The sequence below is a fragment of the Acomys russatus genome, chromosome 19 (genome assembly GCF_903995435.1).
Source record: "Acomys russatus chromosome 19, mAcoRus1.1, whole genome shotgun sequence".
Classification (NCBI taxonomy): Eukaryota; Metazoa; Chordata; class Mammalia; order Rodentia; family Muridae; genus Acomys; species Acomys russatus.
This window is the reverse complement of record NC_067155.1, coordinates 13758404-13779909: the sequence shown is the minus strand read 5'-3', so window position 1 is coordinate 13779909 and position 21506 is coordinate 13758404. Positions and strand designations below refer to the sequence as shown.

The window sequence follows — 21506 nt, the reverse complement described above, 5'->3', positions numbered from 1 at the left end:
TTTCAGGCAGCAGGGGGCGCTGCGACGCCCGTCTTTGCTGGAGAGCTTTATACTGTGAATGATGAGGGGAGCAGCCGGATTGCGGGGTGCGCCGGGGTGAGATGGACCTGCGCCCCAACCCTTCAAAGATTTCCCTGGGCCTCTCCCTCTTCCAACTGCCTCCTTCCTCCCCCATCGACAGGGAGTTGGACTCAAAAGGAGTGACGGTGATGCACCCCGGTGGGCTTCTTGCTCAGGCCCCAGACTTTTTCTCTAAGGCCTCTCCGCCTTCCCCAGCCTAGGACGCCAACTTCTCCCGGCCCTGGGAGCCCCGCATACTCTCACAGAGGCCGAGGCAATTTTCCAGAGAAGTTTTTTTTTTTTTTTTCAGGGCCGAGGCTTTGGCTCCCTTTCCCTCGATATTTGAACCCTCAAATATTTTTGGACTGGCATACTTAAAGAGAGGACTGCGTTCTCACCATCCCACCCCACCCCCAATTCCCCGAGCCCGCCCACCCACCCACCCAAGTATGGGTTCTGGCTCTTCCCTCCAGCTTTCACCTCGTGAGAAGTCCACGAGTCAGATTTCTATTTTTTAAAAATATTGGGGAGATGGGCCCTACCGCCCCCTCCCCCATGCTGCATGGAACACATTCCACACCCTGTCCTGGGTTCTCGGTTCCAACCCGAATCCCACAACCCCACCCCCGCCCCAGCTATTTATCCTTGGTTCCCAAAAAGCACTTATATCTATTATGTATAAATAAATATATTATATATGAGTGTCTGTGTGTGAGTGAGTGTGTGCGAGCATCCTCGTTTGCAAGTGTGCTGTGGAGTTGGAAATTGCTTCTGGGGATTCAAGTCAGACTCGGGCTGTGTCCCCTCCCTAACTCACTTTTCTGCTGTCTGGGCCCCTCTGTTGGAGACGGTCCCTGTCTCTCCCTTTATCTTAGTCTGTTTCCCTCTGACCACTTCCAACATATGTCCTCTCTCAAATCCATCTGGTCTGTATGTTAATTCTGGGATTGTTGGGGACATGCACTTTTGACTTTTGTGAGTAAGTGCGACTGGGTGGTAGTTTTTTGTTTTGTTTTGTTTTTTTAACTATGTGTATTGTTGAGGATTCTGGGAGGAAATGTAAGATCAGGAGAAGGGCCTGCCGCTACCAACCACAATTCTTTGACTCCATAGCCCCCCTCATGCTGTATTTGTGATTTTTTTTTTTTTTTTTTGTATTTTGCACCTGACCCCAGGGGGTGCTGGGGCAGTCTAGCATTGGGCAGCTCCCCTCCCCCCTCGGTTCTGCACTGTCGCCAATAAAAAGCTTAAAAAAAAAAATGTATCCATCAGGTCAAAGTGTCTGTTTTCCCTGGACACCCATTACATGACTTCCTTTCAGCAAGGCAGAATGGATTTGGGTTGCTATGAAGACCTCCCAGGCACTGAGTGGGACACCAACAGGAGAAAAAGAAAGTAGATACTTGTCTGGACTCCCCATGTTCGCGGGCTGTGCCACCTACTGGAAAAAGTAAGGGGGGAAAAAGCGTGAGGTGACCATTTGATGAAGGGTCTGGGAGACTTCGTGGCTGGGAAAGGAACTATCGGGGACCCTGGCTGTCCATTGGGTTCAGCAACAGCTATGGGGGTGACAAGGTGGGTGTAGTGGGGCACATTGGTAATCCTAGCATTTGGGAGGTGGAGGCAGGAGGATTAGGAAGGAGTTCAAGGTCAAGGTGTAAAGACCCATTACGGGCTCAGTACAGCTGGCAAGCTAGAGGCCCGCGGTGAGGGGCGCAGAGGGCGCGCGGAGAGAGAGAGTCGCCCCCAGGGAGAGCCAACAGGCAATAGCATTCTTAAGAGCAGAGAGTTTAGGTGCTTTTTGAAAGCAGCAGGGAGCCCCAGCAGGTTTTGAGCAAACCAGAAGCAAGGGAAGGTTAGCCTCGGGCGGGCGGACTCTTCCAGCCCCAGACTGAGAGCGGCTAGAAGACAAAAGTGCGAGGCTGAGGTGGACGCTGAGGGTTTCGGGAAGGTCTGAAAACGGGAAGCCGAGGACACAGACGAAGGATCCAGCAAGAGTGCGTCTCAAGGTCACCCTGGCCTAATAACGTTCAACTTTTCTCTCCAGTTCGTTAAATACACTCAAGGTGTGATCTCAACTGCACCCCCCCATCGCATCGCATCACTGTTCTTTAAACACAGATTGGGGCTAAGCCAGAGTGAACAAATAAACAAATATATGATTTTATACACTCTTTTTTTTTTTCTTTCCCGAGACAGGATTTCTCTGTGTAGCCTTGACTGTCCTGGACTCGCTTTGTAGACCAGGCTGGCCTCGAACTCACAGAGATCCACCTGCCTCTTCCTCCCGAGTGCTGGGACTACAGGCGTGCGCCACCACCCCTGGCCAAATATATGATTAATAAGTGTTTACGTGATTAAATAGATAAGCGAGCAACTGACTGGATGAATAAGTCATTGAAGGGGAGACATCAAAGATAATCAGGACTATCCTAGACTAATTGAAATTCATTTTTGAGATGTATTTGGTCATTCAGGGAGAGGGGGGGAAAAAAAGTAACCCACGAAGAGAGAATAAATAGAGGTAACGAGAATAAATGAGAACAAACAGAGGTAATGGGTTTTGAGATGTTCCGAGTATGGTTTGCAGGAAGCAAAATGGGATAGATACTCCCGCCCGAAAGGTGGAATTGAACCACTCTGTCGCTAAACAGCTACAGGTTTGAAGCCTGCACCCCAGACCACTGAGGATCATCCGGGCGAGAAAAGCTATTTTCGGACACATATATAAAGGCCAAAGTATAAAAATTTTTACAGTTGTGGTGATTACTTGTTATTTGCATCAAATCATTAGTTCTAATGTCTCTGATGATCTTTTCACTCTTTATCAGTATCGTGTCTTTTTCTTCGCAACGTGCTCCGTGAATGGCTCGTACTTACTATAACGCGAAATAGCTTCATTTGCATAGCGCCTTGCATTCTGGGAAGCAGCTCCTAAAGCTCCTACCTCCCTAGCACTCTAGGACCAGAACTTTTTCCCAAAGTGAAAAGCCAGATCTATTTTTTCTTTATTTTTAAAGGGAAAACTCCTCGTGTGGTACTTGGAAGCTCCTTCGTGGCAAAACTCCGAATTTTTCTGAGAGGGAGAGGCGAGCCTCTCGTAGCCGTCTAATGGTGCGCGGTCGCAGAGCGACACCTGCTGTTCCTTTGTGGAACTGCACGTGTGTACGGAACCAGCTGAGCCCCTAGGAACCAAACCAGTTTCCCGGGGAAACTGAGGCACAGATATGGGTAGTATCGCGGCCCGTTTCCTGCAGCCCAACTCCCTAGGGGAAATGAAACCTAAACCATAGTAATTACTATATTGTTATGAACATTGGTTGTTTGTTGAGACTTTTGGGGGGGACGTGGGGACGGGGGGGGGGGGTAGGCTTGAAATTTAGGCTTGCCTGAACATTGAAGTGGACTTCCTCCCCAAGTGCTGGGATTACAGGCGTGAGTCACCTTTAACCTTACAGTGACTTAGAAAGAGAGTTCTCTACCTAAATCTAACTCCTTTTGCCCCATAAACACCCCGCCCCACCCTTCTGGAACTGGCTTGAGGAAGGCAGCAGGCTCGCAGAGCCCTTCTCTCTTTGGGCATGATTCCCTCAGCCGGGCTGTCTTCCCTCCCCGTGTCCACGTGGCCCAAAACCTCCCCCCGACGCCCCGATCCCGTCTCAAATACCACCACCTAGTAAGGCCTCCTCTGGCCTGACCCCGGTTTAAATAGTAGGTAACTGTCACTTCTCTCCCCTGCCACACACAACCAAGTCACCACTTGCTTTTTTCGCTTATTGTCTGACGACTTAAATAAAGAGTTGCTGCCCCAACTTGTCTCTGAGCCTCAGTTTCCCCCATCTGCATCATAACCTGTCTGAGACACTGAATTCCCTAGAGGAGCGGTTCTCAACCTTCCGAACGCTGCGACCCTTTAATACACTTCCTCATGCTGTCGTGACCCATCGCCCCCCAACACACACACACACACACACACACACACACACACACACACACACACACACACGTTGCTACTTCGTAACTGTAAGCTTGCTACTGTTAGAGATCTTAAGATAAATGTCTGTATTTCCACAAGGTCTCAGGCGACCTAGAGCAATTACTACAAACCAATAAAGTGTAAATCAGCCATCGAGACGGCCACTAGGTGGCGCTCGCTGACGGCTAAGTCAATTCTTAAACTGTTTTTTTGTTTTGTTTTGTTGTTTGTTTTTGTTTTTGTTTTTGAGCCCTAGTCCGACTGTGGGATAGGCCTCAGGGCCTTAGCGTTCTTGGACCCCGTTATTCACCAGGACACTTCCCTCACCTCGATTCTTTGAGATGAACACTCTATCTTAGGAAAGATAGAAAGCATCTTTAGAAAAACCCTATTAAAAAACAAACAAACAAACAAACAAACAAAAAACAATTTATCCTTGCGGGTGCATGTACAAAAAAAATGACACTCTGGGCCTCCTTGTCATTTTGTGTGCTTGTAGGTGTGGTCCTGGGGATGTGACCTATGACTTCTCCCTTGCTAAGCAAATGCCCTATGGCAAAACAAAAAGCAAACAAACAACCCACACCAAGACAAAAGTAACAACACCAGTAAACAAAATTTAAAAATAGAGCAACTAGGCTGGAGATACAGATATTGCTGTTTTGGTGCAGTTTTTAACAATTCTTTTATTTTAATTCTTATTTATTTATTTATTTTGGCATGGTCTTACTACATAGTCCTGGTTGGCCTGGGACTCACTACCTAGACCAGGCTTGCCTCTGACTCACAGAGATCGGCCTATTTCTGCCTGCTGCCTCTAGAGGACAATTTTTTAAAATATTTTATTTAATTTTTAATTTATGCGCATTGGTGTGAGGGCGTCAGATCATAGAGTTACAGACAGTTGTGAGCTGCCATGTGGGTGCTGGGAATTGAACCCCGGGTCCTTTGGAAGAACAGGTATTGCTCTTAACCACTGAGCCATCTCTCCAGCCCCTGCGGAAGACAATTTTTGAGAGTTAGTTTTCTCCCTCCTTCTTGTGGATTCCAGGGCTTGAACCCAGGCCCTAAGGCTTGGCTGCAAGTGCCTTAGGCATCTCGCAGCCCCTCTCCGTTTTATTAGTCAGCTGCTGCATTGCCAGGCAGCGTCCCACATTGCAAACTCGGTGTCTGTAACTCCTGCTCGGCACTTTCATATCTGTCGCCTGCAGTGACATGTACAGCAAGAGGCAAGGGGTGAACAAACAGATCTTAAAATCTCTGTGTTTGTTTTTACTGTAATCTGTATCTGACAAGCGATGCTGGCTCGCTTCCAAGGTGGCAAGTAACATCTCTTTATGGAAGATATTTGTTCTATTTTATTGGGGCTCTTTGCAAGATAGGCTAGGTCTTTACCACTGAGCCATGCCCCCAGCCCCTCACTGGGGGATTCTAGGCAGGGGCTTTACCACTGAGCCACGCCCCAAGCCCCTCACTGGGGGATTCTAGGCAGGGGCTTTACCACTGAGCCACACCCCCAGCCCCTCACTGGGAGATTCTAGGCAGGTGCTCTACCACTGAGTTGCATACCTAGCCTTTGATCTTTTGAGACAGAGTCTCACTACAGCTCAGTTTAGCTTTGAATCATGTAGCTGGCCTGGAACTTGGTGTTGGGATTACAGGCATGTACAACCATATCTGGCTTCCCATTGGGTATTTTTGATTTTGTTTTGTTGGGTTTTGTTTTGTTTTTCAAGACAGGGCTTCTCTGTGTAGCCTTGGTTGTCCCGTACTCACTTTGTAAACCAGGCTGGCCTCAAATTAACAGCAATCCACCTGCCTCTGCCTCCCGAGTGCTGGGATTAAAAGGCGTGCGCCACCACGCCCGGCCCCATTGGGTATTTCTGTGCCAGGCACCTCTAGGCATTAAACTCAGCCCTTATACATGCTAGGCAAGGCGAATGCTCTCCCACTGGACTACAACCCTAGCATGGGTCCTCACAAAGGACACAATGTTATCATAACTAACCAACTAATCATAGACGTTTCTAGGACTGAGCACTTCTGCCAGGTCACACGTGGAGAATGTACTTGTTGTTATTATGTGTATACGCAGGACAGAGCGTGAATGTGGAGGTCAGGGGACAACATCATGGAGACAGTTTTGTCTCCCGATCTTTATTACTGCTACTTATTTACCGTATGTGTTTTATCTTCATGCATGTTTGTGTATGCAGTGCCTGCAAAGGCCAGAAGAGGGCATCGGATCCCTGAGACTGGAGTTAGAGATGACTGAGCCCAAGGGACCTCCGGAAAGGCAGCTTGTGCTCGCTGTTTCCCCAGCCGTATGGTTTTCCTCTACGTAGCTTCCCCAGATCCAGCTCACACAGCCACGCCTGCTGAGCTCTGTCACTGATCTTAAATATTATCCCTTTGTTTTTTGAGACAGGGTCTGATTATACAGACCAGGATGATCGCGAACTCAGGGGTCTACTTCCCCTCTGTCGTGCCTAAATTAAAAAAAAAATATTTATTATATATGCAGTGTTCTGCCCGCATGTATGCCTGCACACCAGAAAAGGTCACCGGATCACCTTATAGATGGTTACGAGCCACCATGTGGTTGCTGGGAACTGAATTCAGGTCCTCCGGAAGAACAGACAGTGAGTGCTCTTAACTGCCGACCCATCCCTCCAGCCCCCATGCCTGGCTTTTTAAACATTTAAACAACTTGAAGGAGGCATTTCTGATCCTCCACAATGTGTTTCCCAGAGATGGAACTCTGGCGATCAGCTTGGAGGTAGGTGCTCTTCCAGAGCCCCAAGAATTTATTTTCTAACTTTTTTTTTTTTTGGAAGTTATTAAAATGACACTTATGTTTGCAGTGGGTGAATGCAGGTAAGCGACGTCACACATGCGGAAGTGTCAAGACTTTCTTCTTCTTCTTCTTTTTTTTTTGGTTTTTCGAGACAGGGTTTCTCTGTGTAGCCTTGGCCATCCTGGACTCACTTTGTAGACCAGGCTGGCCTCGAACTCACAGCGATCCGCCTGCCTCTGCCTCCCGAGTGCTGGGATTACAGGCGTGGGCCACCACCGCCTGGCTGGTTTCTGTTCTTTCTACCATGGGGGCATTTGGGTGACCCAACTCAGATCACCACGTCCTAGACGAGCCATCTTGCATTCCCCCAGTCATTTCTCTTTGTTGTTTTGAGACAAGGTCTCTCTCTACATAGCCCTGACTGTCTTGAAACTCACTCCACCTGCCTTTGCCTCCCGAGTGCTGAGGAGTTAAAAGGCGTGTGTCACCATGCCCGGCCGAAGTGGAGGGGTTTTAAAGCACAGAAGGCCGTGGATTTTCCACAGCAGTCTTTATTACTGTGTAAATCCAAGCTCAGGGCTCGCCTGGGCCCCATGCAAAGCCCCAGAATAGGGGTTGGTGACCTCAGAGACACCAACCCCTCATGGCGCCTCCAGCGGCGGGTCACGGAAGTGCAGGGCAGCGTCCCGACTATTCAACTACAAGTCCCAGCAGGCTCCGGGGCCAAGGAGCATGGCCTTTCCTGGACTCTTAAGAGCAGAGCCTCTTAGGAAATGTAGTCTGGGTCGCTCGGGCACTTCCCACTGGGAACTGGCTCGGCCGAGTGGGAGAGGGTGTGGATGGATGCACGGGGAAATAAAGGGCTGCTGGGGTGTGGACAGGCGTCCCTTGGGCAGAGACACCCCTCTTATTCGGCTTTGGCTTTGGATCCGGAGACCGCAGATGCTGCTGAGGCAAGGGTTCCTGTCCCCGGGATCTTAGCTCGGATCCTGTGGGAACAAAGGGGCCGTGAGGTGCTGTGCGACAAGAGATTTAGGGGAGACAGACACGGCACAGGACGGCACACCTCCAAACAACAACAAATATCCCAGGCTCCGCCCCCCCTCGCCGTCACGTCCTCATGAACTTACTTAGCTTTTATGTGGCTCAACTGACTGGTCACCAACCCCACATACTGGTCGACCTGGGCCTGGGGAGACCAAAAAGAGACAAATGGGGGAATTGCAAGGGGTTGTGGGTAATTGATGTGGGACAGTGCCTTCCCGGTGGTCTTCTGGTCCCAAATCAGAAGAGGGCGTGGGACCCACCGCTCCAGTTTCAACCACCAGAACCGTACCTGACCTTTTCTGCCTTTGTTGTTTTGAGACAGGGTCTCATGTAGCCCAGTCTGGCCACAACCATGCAACGTAGCAGAGGCTGGCATCGAACTATCTGTAACGCCTAAGTGCTAGGATTACAGGTGTGCACCACCACACTTGGTTTGATCCATTGCTAGGGATCGAACCTGGGCCTTCACGCATGCCAGGCAATGCCAGGCAAGGCCGATATTAATTGCGCGACATCCTCAGCCTGCCTTTTTAGCTTTTTAGCCAGGGCTTTGCTACAGAGCTCTAACTGGCTTTGAACCTCAGTCTCCAAGGTTCTCAGACTGTTAAGGTTTCACCCACACATCTTCTTAGAACTGAGGTTCAAGCAGCAGGGTCAGCAGTTTCGCCCGTGCTCCAAGCTGGGAGCAACAGTAGTTTAATATGAATTTTAACCTTCTTTCTTTCTTTTATTTATTTACTTATTTATTTATTTATTTATTTATTTTGTGGCATTAGCATTGCACCCATGGCCTTCCACAGGCTGGACCCTTTTGCCTGTGAAATCTGTTACCTCCCTTCCTCGAGCCATGTGCCGTACCCAGCAAGGCCGTCACTGGTAGAGTCTGGGTAGGCTGGTCTAGAACTTGTAACATCTTCCTGCTCCACTCTCTGGAGTGCTGGGTGGCCACAGAGCTCCTGAGTCGGCCTGGGCCATAATGGCTGTGGGACCCCACCCTCACCCGGACCCCCACTCTAGAAGGAGGCAGTAATACGGCCTGTTTTGGGCTTCCGTGTGGACAACAGAGAGCCTGCCCTACTCACCTGATGTTCTCTGTATAGAAGAGGGACCGTGAACAAAGCGACCACTCCTAGAGAGAGAGAGAGGGGAGAGAGAGAGAGAGAGAGAGAGAGAGAGAGAGAGAGAGAGAGAGAGGGAATATATCAGGTTTTCCTAGCTGATGGGCAGCTCCAACGGGAACCCGCCCCTCATCAGACCTCAACAACCCCCTCCCCTTTCCTCCCCTCCCCTCCCATCTTCTCCCTTCCTCTCCCCTCCCCCTCAGCCTTCCCAGCTCACCTAGGATGACAAGAGTCAAGCCGTTGAAGATGGCTCCCACAAAGGTCAAGATGTAGAAGAGCAGAGCTAGCTGTGGGGTTCGGCTCAGTGTCAGAAAGACCTACGCGTGCTGTGCCCCACCCCCACCGCAGGCACAGAGGAAGGGAGTTGAGAATCCCGGAGCAGTTTGGGGGCAGGGGATGGGGGAGGGGTGTGGTACCTTGAGAGAATCCACCAGGTCTTCCACCAGGAAGAAATGCCGCAGCTGTTTGGCTGTGGTGACCACCTGGGAGGCAATCTGCTGGGACAAGCGTTCTGTCTGCTCGCGAGTCAGGGTCAGGTCCATGTCCAGGTAGGCCCTAGAGGGATGGGTAAAGGAGTGTGGGGGTGACTCGGAATGTGGGTGGGGCTCAGGCTTGGCCAAATGGCTTTAACAAGGGAGAGAATGGGGTGGTTGGTAAAATCGAGTTGGGGCTGAAAAAAAAATGTTTTTAAAGATTTATTTATTGTGTATACAGTGCTATGGCTGCACGTACACCTGCCCGCCAGAAGAGGGCACCAGATCTCATTTATGGATGGTTGTGAGCCACCATGTGGTTTCTGGGAACTGAACTCAAGACCTCTCTGGAAGAGCAATTGGTGCTCTTAACCTCTGAGCCATCTCTCCAGCCCAGAGAATTCTTATAGAAAGGGCTAGTCAATTTTAGGACTTTAAAAGGGATTCAAGGGCTCACAGGGGACCAGGGTTCGTGATCTGAATGAAAAAAGATGAGTTGAGGTCAAGGATCACAATTGGATGGTCAGCTGGGCTGGGCCAGGAGCTCTCACTGGAAAGGGTTGGCGCCATCGCCCCGGTGCACGGCCTGCAGCACTTTGCGGTAAACCCTGAGAGAGATGGTGGCACAGAGACCCAACAGGGCCAGGTGTGCAGCCACGGACACGATGCTAAAGTGCAGGAGGCAGAGGAGAGAGGCCATGAGGCCCGTGAAGACGGCTCCTGACGTCCTGGTGTCCTTCCAATACAGCAAGTCTGCCACTGTGGAGAAAAGGACAGTGGCTGGGACCTGGACCTGACCGAGCTGACTCCCTTTTTTTCTTTGTTTGTTTGTTTGTTTGTTTGATATTTAGAGACAAGGTCTCACTGTGGACCTAAGGCTGACTTCAAACTCTGCAGCCCTGGCTGGTCTTGAGCTCCTGATTAACTTTTTAATTTCTTTTATTTTTTTTTAAAGACTAAGTCTTACTCTGTAGCCCAAATTCAAGGCAATCCTCCTGCCTCCACTTCCTGGGTGCCGAGAACTGCTGAGGCTCACACTTAGGGCTCTGTGCTCTGCCAACTGAACTATATCACCGACCACTGGTATCTATCTATCTATCTATCTATCTATCTATCTATCTATCTATCTATCTATCTATCTCCCTGACCAGCCTTATTTGTTTGCTTGTTAGGGTCTCACTATATAGTGCTAGCTGTTATGGACCTTGCTATGTACACCAAGGTGGCCTTGAACTCACAGAAATTCGCTTGCCTCTGGCTCCGGAGTGCTGCAATTAAAGCTGTGTGGCACCATGCCTGGCTCCGGGGTTAAAGGGCCACACAATACTCTACTGTGACTTTTTTTTTTTTTTTTTTCATTTTATTCAACTCTGAATTGAACATGGGGGTCATTCATTTTGTTTCGGGGCCCCCTCTCTTTCTATGAATATGCTCACCTCTGCATGTGTCTATTTCTGAAATACACCCCAGGGTTGGAAATCACTTGGGTAAGCCTGGTCCCTATTCTTTTAATGGTGTAAAATTGTCTCGCTCATAAGGAAGACGAACAATTTTGTTGTTGGTGGTGAGTTCTTTTTCTGTGGTGGGATCTTACTATGTAGCCTTGCCTGGCCTGGAACTTACAGCCATCCTCCTGCCTCTGTCTCCCAGGAGCTGGGCTGACAGGCGGAAGCCACTATACCTAGTTGCCAAAACATTGTTGTTTTTTGGCTTTTGTTTGTTTTTCTGAGACAAAGTTTCTTCGTGTAGCCCTGGCTGTCCTGGACTCGCTTTGTAGAGCAGGCTGGCCTGGAACTCATAGCGATCCACCTGCCTCTGCCTCCCGAGTGCTGGGACGACAGGCGTGCGCCACCGCGCCCGGCTGATCTAAAATTTTTTTTTTTAAGTCCTAAGTTTATAGTTACAGCACCTTATATTCTGAACCCTAAACGCGTACTGACCCCTCCCAGAGATTGTGTCCTCTTCCCAAGCTAGGCCTGAGGCCCTGGTTGGGGACCTTTTTCGAGACAGGGTTTCTCTGTGTAGCCCAGCTAAGCAAGGGGTCATCTTATCCACCTAAACCTGCACAGTGCTCCCAAGAAGCCACACCCATGTGAGCTCCCAGCATTTCCTTCTCTCTCCCACCCTCACTGCGTGGCCAGGCCCGCTGCTCCTCCCTCACATCTGAACACTCCTTATATATTTAATCTCCCAGACAAACACTAAAGAGGAGGCTTCCTTCCCTAATGCGCGGGGTCCGGGTGGGGTGGGGGTAGCGGGGTGGGGGGTGGTGGGGGATGGGTGAGGGGGAGCAGATACCAGTCTGTCTCTCTAGACAGATACCAGTGGGTGGGGGAGGGGAGGGGCTAAGTTTAGGCACGCTAGGGGGAGGGGGCCTTCCACACACAGCTGTGCTGGCACGTCCCACCGTGAGTGACAGCGCCCGCCCCGTAGCCAGGACACAAGGCTGGGGGATGGGAGCCTCTCTGCTCCTGGGCCCCAAAGTTCTGCCTTGAAGAGGGGACCCCAAGTCCCCTCAACGTCCTCCCAAGGAGGCCTCCCCCCTGATACGCCGCCCCAGCCCCAGCATGCGTCTCTGACAAGTCCCAGGAGGAAATCATGCCCCAGACCGAAGGGAGGGAAGGAGGAGTCTGAACCCCTTTGCTCAGCTCCCGGACCCCGGTTCCAGGCCATCCAACAAGCCCACCTTTACTACCCATCTCGGCTCCAAGAGAGCGGCTGCGGACGCCCGGCTCCTGGGGATTTTGCCCACTTGATGGGGACCCGAGGGAAAGAGCAGAGGGGAAGGGCCCCCTTTGTATCCAACCAATGGCTGTCTGGAGAGGTGGGGACAATTCCCAAATTGGAACTTTGTAAACAGACAAGGAGAGGTCTTTAACCAACTGCTTGCTGTTCCTGGAGGCCCAGGCTTTTTAAAAGGAGTCTACTTACAAATGACCAATAGTTACATCTAGGGAGAAGCAGAATGTTTTGTTTTTGAGACAAAGTCTTGCTGTAAAAGCGCTGGCGCTCACAAAAATGCACCTGCCTCCTAGAGCTGGGATTAAATGTGAGGGTTCCTCAACATGTCTGGCCCAAGTAGAGGGTTTTTGTTTATTCGTTTGCTTTGCTTTTTTATTTCTAAATTTTTATTTGGTTTATTTGAGGTAGGGTTTCTCCACACAGCCCTGACTGTCCTAGAACTTACTATGTAGACCAGGCTCACCTCAAACACACAAAAAACAAAGAAAAAACTGCCTCTTTTTCCTGCTGGGATTAAAAGTGAGCATTCCTCTTCAACACCCGGCTGAGTAAAAGGTTTTGTTTTTGTTTTGTCTTTTCTTTCTTTCTTTCTTCCATCTCTCCAGCCCGACACACACATTTAATCTAAGCCCTCAAGAGGCAGATCTCTCTGAGCTCGAGGCCAGCCTGGTTGACAGAGTTAAGTTCCAGGACAGCCAAGGCTACACAGAGAAAACCAGTCCTGAAAAACAAAGACAAGCTGGGCATGGTGGCTAATGCCTATAATCCTAGCACTCAGAGGCAGGCGGATCACTGTGAGTTCGAGGCCAGCCTGGCTTACAAAGTGAGTCCAGGACAGCCAAGGCGACACAGAGAAACCCTGTCTCGAAAAACAAAAACAAAAACAAACAAAAAAGGTTGTCCTTTGACCTCTACAGACTTGACATGATTTGCAAATGCCTGTATTTAGCACACATGCGCACATACACACACACCTGCATACAATAAATTAATTAAAAACACTTTTGAGACAGGGTCTCACAATATACCCTGAGCTAGACCAGAAATTACTTTATAGACCAGGTTGGCCTCAAATTCACCAAGACCCACCTGCCTCTGCCTCCCAAGTACTGAGATTAAAGTTATATGCCACAATGCCCCATCTAGTTAATTAAAGAATTTTTTAAAGAGTCCCACGGGCAGATTCAGCTTTCTAGATGGAGCACTCTGTAAAAGGGAGGATTCATTTATTGGCAGCACCCAATCTCGGTGTCCCAAGGATCCCTGATTTTGTGGGCAGGTAGGGAACTGTATAGAAAGACCCAATGCCACTCTGGCTGCTTAGCTCTACCTTCCCTCAAAATAAAAGGTGAGCCGGGCGTGGTGGCGCACGCCTTTAATCCCAGCACTTGGGAGGCAGAGGCAGGCAGATCGCTGTGAGTTCGAGGCCAGCATGGTCTACAGAGTGAGTCCAGGACAGCCAAGGCTACACAGAGAAACCCTGTCTCGAAAATAAAAAATAAATAAAATAAAATAAAATAAAATAAAAGGTGAAGAGGATTAGAGATGAGTGGTACAGCACTTGCCTAGAGTGTAGGGGGGGACCCCGGAATTAGTTACCAGTGTGAATGTGTGTTGTTGGGGAGAACTCCCCGAAGTACATATTCTCAGGTAAAGGGAGTTTTGGGGGACTCCCATCTCCACTATCCTTGGGTCCCGTGCCAAGCTGGTCTGTCACATTTAAGTGCAAATCTCTCCACCTCCGTCCGGATGTACAAGGCCTCCTGTTGCCAAGAGGGGACCACCCTATGCTCACAAACCGCTCACCTAGAAGAAGCGGCTCCAACGTGAATTCTGATTGGTCTGCGCCATCGAGGCGTCGTGCCGTGATTGGCTCCTGCTCCAGCAGCCGCCAGTGCTCTTCTTCCTCGTTCATCAGAGGCTCCTCAGGACCGGAGTTAGAATCTCGAGACCTCGGTGGGGATGGGGTGTGCGCCCGCGGGGTCCCGGAGCTGGGGCTAGGATGAGGAGTCAGGACCTCAAGTTGCGAATGTAGAGGCTGAGCAAGTCCGAGTTCCAGGTTCGTCTCTGGTGTCACACACAGAGAGAGAAGGCCATGAGCTTTCCTCTTGGGACTATCCTGGTTAGCCACACCCCTTCCATGCATCTCTGAGGTCTCACCTTCCCCCGTGTCGCGGGCCTCCAATCCATCAGGCTCCTCGTTTTCCAGCGGGGTGGAGCTGCTGGTGGCCGAATCCTCCCCGGATCCCGCACTCCGGGCAGCCCAGCCCAGCTGGTCCAGCCTCAGCCTCAGGTCCTCCAGTGGGCGCTCAGCTGGAGGCACGGTGTCGGGGTCACCGTGGCGCCCCGGCTCTGGGGACTGGCTTAGGCTAGGGATGCTTTCCAAGCTGTCACCCAGGCCGGGCTGTGGGGGTGGGTCCCTTGGTTCTGAGACTGAACGTCCCTGGGGCCGGGGGCGACGGGCAATTGAGTCTCTACGGTTCCCAGAGCCCACCAAGCCGTCGAAGGCGATGTAGGAAAAGGTCAGCTCCCTGGGGGTGCCCCAGTCCTGCGATGTGGTCTCCTCCTCCTCGTCCTCTGAGAATTCCCGGGCTGTGTGCAGCTCCCGAAAATCCGAGTCGTCATTCCCTCCTGCCGTGGAAGGAGGGATCTCAGCCTCTTGGAAGCACCCAGAAGTGACACCCGCTTCCTGTCCACCCACTCACTTACCTTCTGTGGAATCCGGGGTAGAAGAGGCTGTAGACGGAGCTTCTTCTGTAATGGGAAAGAAAGGAAGATTCTAGAATCTACAGACGGTTTAAATCACAGGCACGAGCTGTTGTGGCTCAGCAGGTGCATGCTACTAACCTGTCTACCTGCCTCTCTAAAGTTGACCTCTGACCTCCACACACAGGACCCAGAGTCTGTACACACACACACACACACACACACACACACACACACACACACACGCCCCCCCATCCCCTGCTCCCACACACCAAGGTTTCTATTTGTAGCTGTGGCTGTCCTGGACTCAATCTGTAGACCAGGCTGGCCTCGAACCCAGAGATCCACCTGATCTGCCTCCCAAGTGCTGGCATTAAAGAACTATGCCACCACTGGCCAGAGTAAATATAACCGCCCCACTCTCTCTTTCCGAGACAGGGTTTCTCTGTGTAGCCTTGGTAGACCAGGCTGGCCTCTAACTCACAGTGATCCGCCTGCCTCTGCCTCCCGTGTACTGGGATTATAGGCGTGCGCCACCATAAAAATTTAATCAGGGAAGTGCACCAAGTGCAGGAGGCCTGGATTGTTGGAATGAATTTAAGAAATCTTAGAATATTTGAGTGGATGCCGGGCCTGGTGGTGCACGCCTTTAATCCCAGCACTAGGGAGGCAGAGGCGGGCGGATCGCTGTGAGTTCGAGGCCAACCTGGTCTACAAAGTGAGTCCAGGACAGCCAAGGCTAATATAGAGAGACCCTGTCTCGAAAAACCAAAAAAAAAAAAAAAAAAAGAATATTTGAGTGGTAGTCCGTTTCACATTCTGTATACAGGCTGTAAAACAGTAGGGACATTGATGCCAGAAGCTCAGAGCTGCAGGCCTGATGTCACTATTGAAGACTGAAATAGGAGGGCCACAAGTTCAAGGCCTGCCTGGGCAAGTTAGCAAGATTGTTTCAAAGTAAAAAGCAAAAAGGGCTTGGTGGCGGTGGTGGCGCACATCTTTAATTCCCGGAACTCGGGAGGCAGAGGCAGGTGGATTGCTGTGAGTTCGAGGCCAGCATGGTCTACAGAGTGAGTCCAGGGCAGCCAAGGCTTGGGAGAGTGGATCACTTACCAGCTTGTCAGCCCATATGAATAGAGCGGGGAGGAGGAAGAGGAAAAAGGGAGGGGCTGGAGGGGAAGGGAGGGACTGGAGAGATGGCTTTCTCTAAGACCACCTGTTGCTCTTGCAAAGGACCCAGGTTCGATTCCAAGCACCCACAGGGCAGCTCACAACCATCTGTAGCTAAGACAACGGTTCTCATTCTCAATCTGTGCATCAAGACCCCTTAAAGGGTGTCAAACCGGGTCTCCTAAGACCATTTGTGTGGGGCTGGAGAGATGGCCCAGTGGTTAAGAGCGCTGCCTGCTCTTCCAAAGGACCCGGGTTCAATTCCCAGCACCCACATGGCAGCTCACAACTGTCTGTAAATCCAAGATCGGACACCTTCACACCAACGCACATAAATTAAAATTAAATAAAGTATTTAAAAAAAAACATTTGTGTATCAGATATTCACATGACAATTCGTAACAGTCGGAAGATTACAGTTACGAAGAAGCAACGAAAATACCTTTGTAGTTTGGAGGTCACCACAACATGAGGAACTGTATTAAAGCATCAGGGAGGTTGAGAACCATTGTAAGGGATCAAACGCCCTCTTCTGGCCTCAGAGGGCACTGCACGAATGTGGTGCATAGCTGAACGTGAAGGCAACATAGCATACAACCCCGGCACTCGGGAGGCAGAGGCAGGCGGATCGCTGTGAGTTCGAGGCCAGCCTGGTCTACAAAGCAAGTCCAGGACAGCCAAGGCTACACAGAGAGACCCTGTCTCGGGGGAAAAAAAAATCAAAATTTAAAAATTAGGGGGCTGGAAAGACGGCTCAGCAGTTAGGAGCACTGGCTGTTCTTCCAGAGTTCCTGAGTTCAATTCCCAGCAGCCACATGGTGGTCCACAACCGTCTGTAATAGGATCTGATCCCACTTCTAGCCTGCAGGTGTATATGCAAATAGAGTTCGCATACGCATAAAATAAATAAAATTAAGCATAAATGAAATTCATTAAAGAAACAGAAAAGGAAGAGGAGGATGGGAGGAACATGGAAGCGGAGAGACGTCTGATCCAGGGTCAAGGATGCAGTGCTCGCTTACAGTACACAAAGCACCGGGTTGCATCTCCGACATCAAATAAACAGGTTGTGATGGTGAGTGCTGGTAATGCCTGTAATGCACATGGGAGAGGTTGGAGCGGGAGGATCGAGAGTTCAAGGTTAACCTCAGACGGTTGCCTATACAGCACACACAGTCCCAGCCCTACGTGGAAGCTTAATCTCGCCTTGGGAAGTTTCCATTCATTCATTCGTTCAACATCTATTCACCTAGCACAGGTTATGTGTTAGGCACTGTCCCAGGGCCCCAGAAGGGTACATTATCAACAAATTAGACAGAACTCCTGACTCCATAAAGTTACACCCCGCGGAAGAGCCCATAAAACACCGAGTCAAACAAGGGAAGGGTGGTGGGGTGCCACCGGACACAAGATGGTATCCAAGGCTTTTCTGGTAGCATCAGACCTCAGACCTGAAGGAAAGCAGTAGTCGCGCAGACGCCCCGCGGAGAAGCCTCCCAGACGGAAGGGGAAAGTCGGCACAAAGCCTGAGATTAGATGAGGAACAGAGGGCTGTGAAGGGGTAAATGGAGGAGAGTGATGGTAGGGACAGATTATAGATGGGGACAAGAGAGGTGCGACTGAGGACAGGCCTGAAGGGTCTCCCCTTGTGGTTTCAGCTAAAGACAAGGTTTTTGGACGGAGGGGGGGGGAGGGAGGGAGGGAGGAGGAGGAGGAGGAGGGGGAGGAGGAGGAGGAGGGTAAAACTAAAAATGTCCAAACCACACATTTCTCAGAACCTGGGCATCTGGATACCCAAGACGTGCAAAGTGGCTAGATCTGCTGGCGTCGGCATCCCCAGCTGTCAGAAGCACCCCGTGTGGGATGCAGGATGGTAAACACCGTCTGACTGCGGGAGCCCACGCCTCCGATTTGAGCAGGATCAGACGAAGGATTTGGAACCGCGAAGCCAGCCCCTCGACCCTAGCTTAGGGGCTCTGCACACAGGAGACCCTCGACAGCCTTCGAAAACCGAAACCGGACCCCCCCCTACTCGCATCTCATGTCCTCACTTGGGCAAGCAGGGGCCTGAAAAGGAGTGGGATCTTCAGCCGCTTACTACGAGCGGAAAAGCCCGCTAAAGACTCAGTAGTCTTGGCAGCAGCCCAAGGGTGGCTGTTTTCTGGGGACAGGGGGTCAGGCACCCAGGATGACATTAGGAGTGCCTTTTGGGCAGATCATGAGGATGAAAATATTAAATGGGGATGCTGAGGAGGAGTTGGATCCTTCTATTCCATCCAGACTCAACCCGTGGAGCTGCGGCCAGCACCAGGGCCGGGGACAGCTCCCCACGCGCCTGCTCCTTCTATGACTGGGCGGGGCAACCCAACCCTGCGCCCCGCGCGACCCCAGCCCGCGATCTCGATGACATCTTCACACCCCGCCACCCGCCACCTCCACCCCAATGCACCGGGTTCTCTGGGTCAGGACGCCCCAGTTGCCGCCAAAGCGCGAGGGGGAGGGGAGGGATTCCTTTGTCTCCTTCCCTGCAGCCCGTCTCTCCCTCGAGTAGGCGCGCGGAAGATGGAGACCCGAGGAGGACCCCACTCGGGTTTCTGCGCCCTACACCAGGCCCGAGCCTCTCCATACTCACTGCAGTGGGCGAAGACCGGCAGGACCTGCCCCATGGCCCCCCTCGGGCCTGCATCGGGACCCCCGCCCACTCCGGCAGCGCCGCCCTGGGCCTGGGGCCACGGGCGCTCATCTCCGCCGCGTCCACGACGCCGCCGCCATCCTCCTCCCCGGCTGCTCCAGCAGCCGCCGCCACCGGCACCGCCGCCGCCGCCGCCCTTTGCTCCGCACGGCGCGGGAGGGCGGGGCCGCGGAGGAGCAGGCACTGCAGCGCGGGGCTCGGGGGCGGGGCCTGGAGAGGAGGGGCGGGGCTTGAGGGCATGGAGGGCGGGGCCTCCGTTCTAAAGAGAGGAGTCTGGATCTCGGGTGGGTGCGGCCTGTAGAGGGAGTGGGCGGGGCTTGGGTGGAAGGGAGGAGCTGGAGAGAGTGCCCAGAGGATGCGCACGAGGATAAGAGAGCTTTCGGGCGGATCTAGGGATGCCATTGAGAGAGGCCTAGACTTGCAGATGGCATGAAGGGGGCGGGGGAAAGTACACAAACATAAAACTTATTTTTACACTTACTTGTGTGTTTGTGTGTGTATGTGTGTAGGTCACTCTCCTTCACTCACACATACATACCCAGGAAGCTTATTCTCAGTCTTCAAAGAAGGAGCCTTGAGAAGTTTCTGTGCGTTCATTTTCTCAACATTCATTCACTGAACCCATGTGGCGAGACAGGCACTATTCTAGGCCCCAGAGAGACACACTATAAACAAATTAGACAAAACTCTTATTCTGACTTTTTATTTTATTTATTTATTTTTTTGGAGACAGGGTTTCTCTGTGTAGCCTTGGCCGTCCTGGACTCACTTTGTAGACCAGGCTGACCTCGAACTCACAGCGATCCACCGGCCTTTGCCTCCCGAGTGCTGGATTAAAGGGGTGCACCACCACCGCCCAGCTTCTAGCTTGACTCTTCTTCTTCTTCTTCTTCTTTTTTTTTTTTGGTTTTTTCGAGACAGGGTTTCTCTGTGTAGCCTTGGCTGTCCCAGACTCGCTTTGTAGCCCAGGCTGGCCTCGAACGCACAGCGATCCGTCTGCCTCTGCCTCCCGAGTGCTGGGATTATCAACCACATCCATCCTCAACTCCTCTCCCAGGTAGGTCTGGCCAACACCAGGTGCCGAGATTCCCTCTCTTTACCGTGCGGATTTCGGGGACCAAACTCAAGTCATCAGGCAAAGGACTTTTACCCCATTGGGCCTTCTTGCCCACAAGGCACTGAAAACTTTTGAGGCACGGAGGGAGACTTAAACACAGATGTGGCTGAAACAACAGTAATAGCATGATGTCATAGATAGGTCCGGAGATGAGAGGAAGGTGACGTCGGTAAGCCGATCGATCATGATTTGGAGAGAGGACAGCTATGGCTTTTAAGGTATTATTGTTAGGTTTGTTTTGTTTTGTTTCAGACAGGGCTTTATGCAGCCTAAGACGGCCTTGAACTTCCTGTTCCTCTTCTCAAGTGCTGGCCTTAAAGGCCTATAACACAACATCCGGCTAGCCAGTACCTACAAGGCAGAAGCAGGAAGATGAGGTGTTCAAGGCCAGCCTCGGCTACAACAGCGAGTCTGAGTTCAGTCTGGGCAACACGAGGATCTGGCTTGAACAAAAATGAAACGAAGCCGTTCGCGAGCTGGCACTTGGCCCCACTGGAGTGGCTGGAGCTTTGGTTTAGACAATCTAGGACCGGAAGGAGACCCTTTGGTTGAGGACACCAGTTCTAGAGGTCACCGGGCCTGCAACACAGCTTCCTTTTTTCTGTAATTCGGTTTCCTCTTTTCTAAATTGGTCGCATAAAAGCTGGGCACTAGGCGTAGGGGTCAAGTGTTCCTTCAGTAGTTAAGAGCACTTGGTGTTCTTAAAGAGAACCCGGGTTCAATCCCCAGCACCCATGTGGCAGCTCACAACAGTTTTGCAACTCAGTCCCAAGGGATCTGACTCTCTTTTCCGGCCTCCAAGAATATCGTGCACACATATGGTGCACACACATACATGTGGACAAAACACCCATACACATAAAATAAATAAATCTAAAAGCAAAGTGCAAGAAAAAAAAAAAAAAAAGCCACCTGTGGTGGACAAGTCTTTTATCCCAGCACTCAGAAAGCAGAGGCAGGCAGTTCTCTGACTTTGAGAGCTTGGTTTACATAGTGATTTCCAAGCTAGTCAAGGCTACATAGCGAGACCCTGTCTCAAAAACCGATGATGAGCTGGGCGTGGTGGCACACACAACTTTAATCCCAGCACTCGGGAGGCAGAAGCAGATGGAGTGCTGTGAGTTCGAGGCCAGCCTGGTCTACAAAGCGAGTTCAGGATAGCCAAGGCTACACAGAGAGACCCTGTCTCAAAAACAACAAACAAAAAAACGGAACACTGATGATGGCGATAATAATAATAACAACAACAACAACAATAATAATAGCTGGGCAGTAGTGGCACATGCCTTTGATCCTGACACTCAGGAAGCAGAAGCAGACAGATCTCTGTGAGTTCCAGGACAGTTTGATCTACAGAGTGAGGTCTAAGACAGCCAGGGTTACCTACATAAATAGACCCAGTCTCGAAAATCCAAAAAATAACTAACTAAATAACTAATAACTAAATAAATAAGTGGCCATGTAAAATAGTGTGTGACCTGTGACAGGGCTCAATGGGTAAACACGATTTGCTGCCAAGCCTGACGACCTGAGTTCGAGCCCCAGGACCCTCATAGTGGAAGCGGAGTTGCCATCTGACCAGTACACACATTAAATGAGTGTAAA

The 21506-nt window shown here is 51.1% G+C and overlaps 1 protein-coding gene and 1 non-coding gene across 2 annotated transcripts; both read right to left on the bottom strand.

The window, feature by feature from the left end:
- Nucleotides 1–2674: 2674 nt before the first annotated feature.
- Nucleotides 2675–2761, bottom strand: Trnastop-uca (transfer RNA opal suppressor (anticodon UCA)). Its single transcript has one exon. It is a non-coding gene; the product is annotated as a tRNA-Sec (tRNA).
- Nucleotides 2762–7696: 4935 nt separating this feature from the next.
- Rtn2 (reticulon 2) lies at nt 7697–18863 on the bottom strand. Its single transcript, XM_051162514.1, has 10 exons — nt 18725–18863; nt 14926–14970; nt 14377–14847; nt 14023–14283; nt 10026–10233; nt 9418–9556; nt 9219–9288; nt 8963–9009; nt 7964–8022; nt 7697–7822 (listed from the first exon to the last, which is right to left on the bottom strand). Exons 1-10 carry the CDS (start codon nt 18756–18758, stop codon nt 7741–7743), a joined length of 1416 nt encoding a protein of 471 aa, XP_051018471.1. The 5' UTR covers nt 18759–18863; the 3' UTR covers nt 7697–7740.
- Between the last annotated feature and the right edge of the window lie 2643 nt (nt 18864–21506).

Coding starts and splice junctions, on each gene's coding strand:
- Rtn2 (XM_051162514.1), bottom strand. CDS start 18,758: ATGGGGCAGGTCCTGCCGGTCTTCGCCCACTGCA. Junction 8,023..8,962: donor TTCTATACAGAGAACATCAG/GTGAGTAGGGCA, acceptor TGGTCTCCCCAG/GCCCAGGTCGACCAGTATGT. Junction 7,823..7,963: donor TTGAGCCACATAAAAGCTAA/GTAAGTTCATGA, acceptor TTGTTCCCACAG/GATCCGAGCTAAGATCCCGG.